The following is an 11,623-nucleotide window of genomic DNA, read 5'->3' as shown; positions in this document are numbered from 1 at the left end:
GTGTAAAAGATAAATTGAATAAATTTCCTTTTAAAATGTCGGACAAATTTGTCACACTCCCTCCCCCACCTGTGAAAATATTTGCCGCTTTAAATCAGGCATTTTAGTTGAAAAAATAAAAATAAAGCACATGTAATAAACACGCACAATATCTATTAGGATTCTTATGTACCATTCTTATGCTTTTCTTTTCTTTTGAATTGTTATTTAAATTATCTTTGAAACATCTCTAGGACTCCAACGAATTCTCTCTCCTCCCTCTCCTCCCCTAGGAAAATATCAGGTAACGCCTTGTCATTTCTGTCGTCTATCAAGATGAGATTGAGTTTCAGCAGGAAAAAACTAATAGTATAAAATGCAACTAAAAAAATTTATGAAGCCCTCTAAATGTTGCCCACAAAATTTGTAAATCAGCCTTCAGAATGTCTGAAGTGTCCGCTATGTAAAGATCTATTCACAGATCCAGTTATTTCTACTCAATGTGGGCACACTTTTTGCCGCCAATGCATCCAAGTTGGAGGATCGAGTTCATCTTTATCAATTGTAACAAAATGTCCATTTGATGGAATAGCGCTGAAATCTTCCAGTCTTGTGTCGAATCTAGCTGTCAAGGCACAGATTGAAGACCTGCTTATTTATTGCCGACATGGACTGACTCGGTCAGATTCAGAAGAGGATTTTGAGATTGATAGAGATGGTTGTCCTGAGACTATCACTATTGGGAAACGATTTGAACACGAAGATGAATGCGAATGGGGAATAGTGCCATGCCCTAACAGCTCCAACCAATGCGGAAAATTCAGAAGAAGAGAACTAGAAGATCATCTGAAAGTCTGTTCTTATTACAGATGTCAATTCAATGCTAAAGGTATATTAATGCAGTCCTTCTTCATAAATAAATAAATAAATAATAGAGTGCACGCACTATAAACCCGTGAATAATATTTAGTACTAATAAGTAGTAGTAATTCATACAGAATCCTTTGTTTTCTATTGTTTGATTATCACTATTTAGTACTAAAAATTAGTATTTGTTTCACAGGTTTAGAGTGAAGGCATTTAACCCGTGAAATAAAAATTATTAGTCAACATGTAATAGTCAAATAGACACAAACGAAAACAATGGAATTAAGGTCTACTCCCTTAAGTGTGTTAGTCTAATATCTGTTTCACGGGTTTAATGACTTCACTCTAGTGCGAGCACTATAACAGTAAAGTTAGACTTACTTTGAGATTTATTTTGCATATTAGTTTGCAATAGTAATGATAATAAAAATTATGAATTCTTTTGTTCATTTTGAGATAAAATGTCTGGTTAATTTTTGATAAAATGTCAAATATTGAGAAGCAGATTGATTTAATATAGTGACCACAGTAAATCCGTGAAACACTGATTACTAAATAGTACAAAATAGTGAGAATATGTGGACCGCGTAGTACTAAAATAGTGCTAATTAAACAATAGAAAACAAGAATATATAACTAGCTAAAAACTAGTGTGAGCTGCGTCAGTGTTTCTAATGAAACAGTAATGATGATGAAAAGGTAAATTATACACCGTGAAAAAGAGGAAAAAACTTACTGACGTTTCGGACGCTAGTCCTTCGTCGGAGTCTGAAGGACTAGCATCTGAAACGTCAGTAAGTTTTTTCATCTTTTTCACGGTGTATAATTTACCTTTTCATCATTACTGTTTCAATAGGAAACAATGGAATTTGCATGAAATTGTGCCATTTAGTATTACTAAAGTTTCACGGATTTACTGTGGTCACTTTAATTAATTTAGCAGGGCCGTAGCCACCGGAACGGTTGGTCCGGTTTCAACCAGACCAACTTTTGGGAAAAAAATATTAGAAAAATATTTTTAAAATGTAAGAAAAACCGAAAACCCTCAAAAACGGTACCAATCAGAAATAAGCCTTTCATAGTTTTTAAGAATCGATTCCACTGCGCATGCGATTTTATCCCGAATTTCTCACCTTCTTTTGTCTCAACCTTCTTTTGTTCTTAATTAAACAAAAGAAGGTGAGAAATTCGGGATAAAATTGCATGTGCAGTGGAATCGATTCTTAAACTATGAAAAGGCTTATTTGTGCCTACGGCCCTTTAGCTACTTGTTCTAGCGTTTTCTTTGACTTTCCACTTGAATTATGCTAAGTCAAATATATGGTGTTGCAATTAGTAATAGTTTAGTATTGTAACTTGATTGATTGCTTTGACAGGATGCAAAATCACAGGAACAAAACAGCAAATTGATGAACATATGAAGACATGTAGTCACAGGAATGATTCTGACAATAAAACAAAAGCTGTTTCTAGTTTACAGAATGAGGTTAGAATAGAAATAAAGAGGGGGAAAAGTACCACATGTATGTAATCACTGATTTATTTAAATAAAATTTATTTATATGATTTCTTCACATATCTAATATATGAAGAAATCATATAAAGATGTGCACAAAAATGACGTTTTACAAAAATAGGAAGAAAATTAAGGTTTCATACTATGAAATTGAAACTTTAAAGCCTTTAAATTTTATGGAATCCTGAAAAAAAATGTCTGGGCTAATGTGCACGAAAATGAAGTTTTACAGAAATAAGAAGAAAATTAAGTTTTCATGCTATAAAATTGAAACTTTAAAGCCTTTGAATTTTATGGAATCCTAAAAAAAACATCTGGGCTAATTAAAGCCAGAGCACGGCAGCTAACTCACAGATTGAATTGGAATTTAGCATGCTAGGTCTTGTTTAGGGAGGAAAACTGGATAACCCAGAGAAAAGACCTAACAAACTCTACTCACATAATTATGATCCCAAGCCCAGGAGTCAAACTAGAGACCTTGACTTCAGAAGTGAGAGGAGACTGCACCGCTGGCTGATATATACAGCTATTTCAAAAAAGGTTGAATACTGAATATTGCATACTGAATAGTGCATTCCAAGATCAAAAGGCATTGTGGGTATGTTGTATGTTCCCCTATGTTCCCTTATTAATAGTGGATACAACATTATTTCATCAATTTGTAGAGTGGATTCAGTCTGCTGAATAGTGTACATCACCTAAATTAGATAAGTAAATTACTATTTTAGCTGATGTCACCTGAATTTGAAACTACAAGTAAACAGCTTTTGAGATCAGGGGGAGAAACGATCATACAAATGAATGTCTATTCACTCATTCTCTGGTAAAACAATCCCCCGGATTAGCATGACCATTATTTGGCACGCTTTTCTATTTTTAGGTGACGTCAACTAAATAGTTATCTAAAGTTAGATACATTTATCTAACTATTCAATGGTTTGACTGAATGCACTCTAGTCAGTTCCTATTTTATTGCTTAAATATTATGCAACCATGGCACTGTGATTGTTTTTTTAAAGGGTGAGCTTAAAACAACAATACAAAAACTCACTGATAGAGTGGCTTGGCTGGAAAAGAATCAAGATGCTCTGGTAACACAAGTAGAACACTGTAACAGGTAATTACAATGGGTTTCAACAATATTACAAATGATATCAAATTATGATTTTAAAAAGACCTCAAATTACTTAAAATTCTCTTCATGGGTTGCCTGTGGTGGGAACGAGAAAGAGACTTAGAGCTAACCTCAGTCTCCTTGCTCCTTTGCCACAGGGTACCCAGCAATAGAAAGAAGTGAATAAGTTTAACCTCCAGAGTAGCTAGAATAGACATAGTAGGATTACCGGCTCATTTACTAAGGCTTAGTCTCATATCAGTGTCTAAACATTCACAAATGCCAATGGTAAAGCACAACTTCGATGATACAAACACTTTGAAACTCTGTGGACCTTGACTGGAACACATGAATATTATTTTGGTAAAATTCTTTTTGCAACGATTGCCTTTGTCCTTTTTTATTCCATGAGGAAGCTCCTGAATAACTAAAACTTTTTTTCAAAAATTACTTCGTAGCAACGGAAGGGCAAGTTTTACATGGTCTGAATTGGAACACTATTATACAGTCAATGTCATTAACGTTGTCCACCAAAAAAGACACATTTACACATTTAGACTAAAAGATATATCACGTGTTTCATTATGTATTCTTTGCTTTGTGTGTGTCAGCCTGAACTTTAAATGTAAAATTCAACTCGTGAATCAAAAATCCAGAATGCCCCGACCATTTAGTGAGGATTTAAGATGGAGAATGGTATTTCAGCATTTGTTTTATGCCAGAATCTTCGAGGAAACTCGTGATATTTCTTTTAGTCTAAATGTCTTAATGTGTAAATGTCTAAATGTGTAAATGTCTTTTTTGGTGGACAACGGTAATGACATTGACTGTATCTAAAATCAAGACGTCCATCGAAAAAGTAAAAAACTGAAGTGTGTGTGCATGCTGTGTGGAGTTATAGTATGCATGCGTGGGGTTGGCAGAATACGCCCGAGAATTTTTAGAAAAAGCAAGATGCAAAGCAAAGTGTTTCTCAACACTTCTCAGGTGTTCTGCCTATCCTAAAGTGCTTTACTCTACATTAACAGCACAGCAAGCAAGCTTTCTATTTCTTTAATGAAATACAGATTGCAAAAACTGTCATTTTGTAAAGAAATGATGCAACTAAAAGTGTGAACGTGTGCTATGTGCTCTCATGAAGCACACGCTCCCAACAAATCAGGACGCTATTGTTTTATAATTTATGGTTTATAACTAAGTTCATATGCGAAAAAGTTTATTAATATTTAGTCTACGTTCTTATCTATCATCAGCACGATATCAAGACTAACAGATAATGTGGAGGAGCTGTCCTACCAGGTTGAGGTACTTGGATCGATGATGAAGAGAACGTCATTCTATCGTGATCTATCTGTATCATCCATACCAGATACCGTTAATAATATCAGTCCTGATGAGAGTGTACCACATTCACCACGGAGAATGAATCAAAGAATTCGACCAGCGGTTGTACCAGTTCAACAGGAGATTTGGCTTATACCCTGTATTTTTAAATGTATTGGAACACTGAGGTAGATTGATATACGTGTATGAAATCTAGCATGTGACGGACGGAGAGATGGACGGACTGACGGATGGACGGATGGAAGGATAAATGGATGGATGGATGGATGGATAAATGAATGGAAGAACTGAATGACGGATGGATGGACGAATGGACGGACGGAAGGATGGAAGAATGGATAGATAAATAAATTTGAATAATTGAATGACGGACGAATGGATAGATGGACGAACAGATGGATGGATGGATAAATGAATGGAAGAACTGAATGACGGATGGATGGACGAATGGACGGACGGAAGGACGGAAGGATGGAAGAATGGATAGATAAATAAATGGAATAATTGAATGACGGACGAATGGATAGATGGACGAACAGATGGATGGATGTATAAATGAATGGAAGAACTGAATGACGGATGGATGGACGAATGGACGGACGGAAGGATGGAAGAATGGATAGATAAATAAATGGAATAATTGAATGACGGACGAATGGATAGATGGACGAACAGATGGATGGATGGATAAATGAATGGGAGAACTGAATGACGGATGGATGGACGAATGGACGGACGGAAGGATGGAAGAATGGATAGATAAATAAATGGAATAATTGAATGACGGACGAGTGGATGGATGGACGGACAGACAGATGAATAGATGTATAAATGAATGGAAGAACTGAATGACGGATGGATGGACGGATGGATGGACAGACGAACTGACCAACTAAGTTATGATCGGACTAACGGACGGACGGACATATGGATAGATGGACAGATAAACTGACTGACTAACTGATACTGGCGATCAGATGGACGGAAGGACAGATGGAGAAATTAATAAATGGATAGACGAACTGACTGACCAACTGTTGATCGTACAAACAGATGAACGAACGGACAGAAGGATGGACTAACGGATAGACGAACGGATGGATGGAACGAGAGAACGAAACAAACAAATTAACAAACAAATGATTGTCTGTCAGGTTGTATGCTAACATACACTATTTGTTATTTAATGTTCAGAGGCCATCGTGACGTGATATGGAGCATGGTATCCAAGGGACATCGTTTGTTTAGCGCCGGAGGAGACAGAGTCATCAAGGTATTTTGTCTTCTTTTATCCATTCAAACCCACTGCAGCACAGAAAAATTATAATGAATTTGTAACCAACTTTTCTTTATTTCTCCAAATAGTAATCAGTAATTACCAGCTTCAGGCTTTGCAGCTTGATTGTATGGGCTCTTTTCCCTAAGCAACAGGTTTTTCAACAACTCTGAGCTCCAATCTCGTTTTTTCTCGCTCTGTCCCTAAATACGCCACTTCCCATTCCCATGAGACCCACGCTCCCACGCACCACTCGCATTCCATGCATGTCACAAATTTACAGACAATATTGTATTTCTTTATTCTAGGTTTGGAACATGGAAAATGTTCGGCTAGCTCGCTGTACTGCAAGCATGGAAGGTCATACAAATGATGTAAGTAGTTTTAGTGAACTATGTTTTGAAAACATATGAACATCATCAATCTCAAACAGTTATAAAAGCTAGCTTAACAACAGACCTCTTTACCTTGGGAATAATGGGGATGATATTCCACGTGTCATTCCCTCGAGAATAATATTCTTTGTATAAGTTGTATCCATATTCATACATACATGTGTCTTATTGTGTATACAGTCCTTTGACTAAACGTTGTCGTTGATCGGATCATCCCTACGCGCCTAGACCGAAAAGGATAACGGGTAAATTACCCAGAACTTGCGTCATCCAAACTACTCGCCAGCGTTAAATCTTCGCCGTATGCTCGAGGCATGGTTTTAGCAAATTGAATGGGATCGAAAACAGCGAGCTCAAGACGTGTTAGATAACATATGCGGCAGCTAGTAACTGTGAATTAATTATCCCCATGATCCTTTTCTGTCTAGGCGCGTAGGGATGAAGCCGATCAAACGACAACGTTTAGTTAAAGGACTGTATGCTTTAGTTTGTTTAATAGTGATACTGAATTTTAGATCCATACTGTTTGTGCTGGTGGTGGAAGGCTTTACAGTGCTGGATCTGATCAAATGCTGATAGCCTGGGATTTGGACACTCTTACACAACACGTCAAAGTCGAGGTAAGGAGAGTAATTTATTGAATTTTATTGCAATTAAAGTGATATAGACACGTGGTTGGCGTAATTAGTTGACCATCGGAATATTGGGCGGGAGGTCGTGGGTTCTAATCCCGGCCGGACCAACACTCAGGGTCTTAAAACAACTGAGGAGAAAGTGCTTGCTTTGTAATTCCATCTACGAATGTTTAGACTTAATTCAAGTGGCTCGGATGACCACTTTAAATGGCGGTCCCTTCTCTCCCCACTATCCCATCCTGTAACGGAATGTCGTGAAAGAACCACTGAGGACGCCAAAGAAACCCTGGTAGTGACCACCCTTAGTGTCTGCACGTCTCATTAACCACCTCTAGTTATGATATGAGTTGCAAAAATTCACAACTCAATGTAAAGTGTTTTTGATTATATAGATCTACATATAAATAGGAAGGGTGCTATACTGCGTATGCATTGATTTTTTGATTTTCCTATTCTTCGATTGCACGTTACGTCATCGCGGCCTCCCTTGGGAGCGTTTGTGCTATTTAACACAAATATTTCTCACGAGTATCCATTGTTAGCGGCACCAAAATAGCCACTTTGTTTTTTTTTCTTTTGACTCTCTTGGAAATGTTTGCAACCAATCAATTTGTTGTAGGCACCAATTAAGAAAACTATACATGAATTAACATAACGAATAGTTAATTTGTTATTTCACAGAATGCTCATGATGATATCATATGTGCAGCAGTTTATAGTGGTAAATATCTCTTCACGTCGTCTCACTCCTGTATCAAGGTATGTTTCATCAAAATTATTTACTTTTACAAGCATCGGCATCTCTAGTGCTGCGCTTGAAATTATTTCATTTCCCCATGGCATTTTTAGTACATCAATTTCACCACACATGGTAATAATTTTATAGGTATGGGATCCATCCACATTGGAACTCGTTCATACAATCGATGGATTGAACCACTGGGTTAGAGCTCTAGCTTTAGATGACAAAAGGGTAAGTACATAACCATCCCTCATGCACTCCACCTCAATTTCGATTTTGCCATTTAATCCTAGTACAACGCAACTGCTACTGCAAGCGCAAATGCAACTGCAAGCGCAAATGCAAATACAACTGCAAGCGCAAATGCAACTGCAAGCGCAAATGCAACTGCAAGCGCAAATGCAAATGCAACTGCAAGCGCAAATGCAACTGCAAGCGCAAATGCAAATGCAACTGCAAGCGCAAATGCAAATGCAAGCGCAAATGCAAATGCAAGCGCAAATGCAACTGCAGGTGCAAATGCAACTGCAAGCGCAAATGCAACTGCAAGCGCAAATGCAACTGCAAGCGCAAATGCAACTGCAAGCGCAAATGCAACTGCAAGCGCAAATGCAACTGCAAGCGCAAATGCAACTGCAAGCGAAAATGCAAGTGCAGGCGCAAATGCAACTGCAGGCGCAGTACTTGTACTTTCGTTTGCATTTTAAACGCTTGTGAATTGAATGTTTGCACAAATGCTAATACAAGACCAAAAACTAGTTCCACGCTCATTTATTCTACCGCACATGCGTATCTTATTTTTAAGCTGTATAAAGCTGTTATCTAGATATTAAATTCGCTCCCATTTGTTTCCAGGAAAAACTCTTTAGCGGATCACACAACGTGGTTCATTTCTGGGACGCAACAGGAAAGTTTGACCTGCGCACTAAGATTGACCATACGTTTGGTTCTGTTTACTCTCTGGCCGTTACAAAACAGTACTTGATCGTAGGTAAGACCTTATTACTTTCGTAGTGTTGAATTAAGGGATTGCGTTACTTGGAAGCAAAAATAGTGCATATTTTTACACAAAATAACTTGTACCAGAATGCATTTATAAAAAGTGAGACGCACAAGAAATGTTTTTAAATCAGAATTTTCAAATTACAGGTGCCAGATTAGGAGGTGGGCAAAATAAAACAAGAACAAACGAGAACAACAATAACGATAACAACAACGACAACAACAACAACATCTACATGGTACAATGTCTGGATTCCTCATAACAATAAGTGTTCCCTAGCATTAGTGTCTAAGAAAGAAAGACCGAAATCGGTTGACACGAATGCACTGGTCTGAAGTGGAAAAAAATTTCATCAAAACTAAAAGTACTCGACACACGTATTGAACGAATGCCGTAACAACCCAGTAGCAGATCCAAGGTGTTTTCGGGGGGGGGGGGGGGGGGGGAGTTGTCTGTTCCCTATTTTATTTATAGTTCCATATATTACTTATATGCTTGATACAGAAGATTTGTTAACGTTTATAAAAGGTACTTATGAATGGGAATGCAAGACACTCATAAATCTGATCGCATTTCTTTTTCAGGGACATATAATCAAAATATCCATGTTTACGATATAAATACGCATCAGCATATCAAAGCTCTCACGGGACACTTCGGGACGGTAACGGGACTCGTGCTGTCTGTCTCGGGTCGACTTCTTTTCTCTGCTTCTTATGACACTACTGTACAGGTAAAAACACCATCCTCTCACGGTACACTTCGGGACAAATACGTCGCCGTGTCGGTGTATGCAGCCGTAAAGCACGCGGGAATTGGTAGAACATGAAAAAGTATCTAGAGACCTTTAGATCCGACGACGAGTAAGAGAACGAGTACGAGTACAAGTTTCTAACTTTTCAAGATTGGCACGGTCATTTCGTATTCGTGGTCGTGTACGTAGATTGAAACTTTAAATTGTAAAAAATCGGAAATCCACTATGATTCAGTGTTAATCACGTGCACAGGACCAGTTTTAAAACTCGTACTCGTCGGATTTAAAGGAGAAGTACGACGCGTAGAATGAACTCTCCTCAAAATTATCTTGGATGCGAGGCTAACATGAAAACACAAAAAAAAAAATCATGTGGCAATTCTTTTGTATCTCCATGTTAACCTTACATTCAAGATAATTTCAAGACCATTGTCGATAACGGGCGATAATTTATATTTTCTTGTTGACAAGGTTTGGAATCTGGAGTCAATGTTGCCAATGCAAACTCTGTCACGACACGAGGCTAGTGTTAACTGTGTTGTCATTCACAAGGACTTGCTTCTCTCAGGCTCCCAGGACACTGAGATTAAGGTATTCCCAGAATCTCAAATGGCACAAATTGTACTTTTACATTCGTTTTCAATAGAGCTTTTGAGTGTGATTTAACGTATGGAATAACGACTTCCGGGTCCAAAACCGAAAAGCATGGTTCTATAAAAAATGTTCTTAATATTTCTTCATGAATGAATTTATTTTCCAAAGTTCTAATTGTTTAAGGTGAAGTTTAAATCATTGGAAACATTTTTAGCTTTATTTTAGCGGCGTTGTGAGCAGTTGGACCCGGAAATGACTTAAAAGCACAATAGTGCTTGCAGAATCGTACAACTTGCCGTTGCCACAAAATTGGTTTTGGTGGACCTCAATAAAAATTTTTTATAACACATCTTCGGAAAATGCAAGGTTTTCAAATTTTTCACTTTGGAAGATCATGTAAACGCCTTGATTGACGTCCACCAAAACCTGCTTCTTCGCGATGACGATTCCGCGCATGGTTTTGAGAAATGCTGATAAAACATTACGTACCTTAATCGTGATATTCAATTTTCATTTTCGTTCTTTTCCAGGTTTTTAAGTATTTCAAGATGGAGTAAATCTCTTCGTCACCACGCCTTAATTTAAGCGCCTTTATTGCGCACAAGCGAAGGATCGATGGAGCAGCATGTGTGGTATGAGGGTAAAGAACAGAATATGGTATGATCGGATGGATAGTGCTATCCGACCGATAAATCTTATCCAGTGGATAAATGTTTTGGATAACAGCATCGAGTTTTCCACTGGATAATGATTTATCCGTCGGATAGCGCTATCCACCCCTCTTACTACCGGGCCATAATTAAATACTAGTTTCCTGAATATGACTAATGGTATTTCTACGATGGGCGTTTTCAAATATTGTATTATTTGAAATCTTAATACTAAATCATTTTAGCTTCCTCCTCGTACACATTTTTTAATTTAGTGAAATAACACTGGAGTTAGAACAATAAAAATCAAAAGATGAAAATTTAAGAAAATATTGTGAGGACTGAGGTAATGTTGGGACGCATGGCAAGGACGGTCTCGAGTAGACTCCTTTTCCTTGGGCTTAACGTCTTCCCATTTCAGACCACGTGTTATTTATTCTCTTATATATTATTTCTTTGGTTAACGGTCGTTTATGACAAGACACATCAATATGGATACGACGCAAACGAATCCTATTCCAAGGGGAATGACGTGTGGTGTGAAATGAGAAAACATTACTCCCAAAGCTAAAAGGGTCTCTCCCTAGCAAAGTAAAATGTCAGTAGTTAATTTCTATTTTCGTACGCTTTGCGATAGTGGCTTCTTTTGGCTTTTCAAAATCAATAAAAACAGCTCAAAACTACCAATAAAGACAACTGCGTCTGTTGGCTTTCGCACGTAGTTACTATGATCCCCTTCACGTTTACTATGATT

General features: G+C 37.6%; 1 protein-coding gene across 1 annotated transcript; it reads left to right on the top strand.

Annotated features, from left to right (window-relative positions):
- Window positions 1-310: 310 nt before the first annotated feature.
- On the top strand, window positions 311-11,199 carry LOC116300587 (E3 ubiquitin-protein ligase TRAF7). Its single transcript, XM_031709476.2, has 13 exons — window positions 311-868; window positions 2,223-2,332; window positions 3,382-3,479; window positions 4,730-4,987; window positions 6,015-6,093; window positions 6,405-6,470; window positions 7,007-7,111; window positions 7,808-7,885; window positions 8,013-8,099; window positions 8,724-8,859; window positions 9,456-9,604; window positions 10,097-10,216; window positions 10,750-11,199. Exons 1-13 carry the CDS (start codon window positions 388-390, stop codon window positions 10,774-10,776), a joined length of 1,794 nt encoding a protein of 597 aa, XP_031565336.1. The 5' UTR covers window positions 311-387; the 3' UTR covers window positions 10,777-11,199.
- Window positions 11,200-11,623: the final 424 nt, after the last annotated feature.

This window comes from Actinia tenebrosa, unplaced genomic scaffold (genome assembly GCF_029948245.1).
Source record: "Actinia tenebrosa isolate PJP-AT-01 unplaced genomic scaffold, QUT_ActTen_1.0 PGA_scaffold2__45_contigs__length_23673736, whole genome shotgun sequence".
Classification (NCBI taxonomy): Eukaryota; Metazoa; Cnidaria; class Anthozoa; order Actiniaria; family Actiniidae; genus Actinia; species Actinia tenebrosa.
Note: the sequence above shows the minus strand (reverse complement) of the source record. Positions and strands in the feature narration are given on the sequence as shown.

Coding starts and splice junctions, on each gene's coding strand:
- LOC116300587 (XM_031709476.2), top strand. CDS start 388: ATGTTGCCCACAAAATTTGTAAATCAGCCTTCAGAATGTCTGAAGTGT. Junction 2,333..3,381: donor TTTCTAGTTTACAGAATGAG/GTTAGAATAGAA, acceptor GTTTTTTTAAAG/GGTGAGCTTAAAACAACAAT. Junction 8,860..9,455: donor AAAACAGTACTTGATCGTAG/GTAAGACCTTAT, acceptor TTTCTTTTTCAG/GGACATATAATCAAAATATC.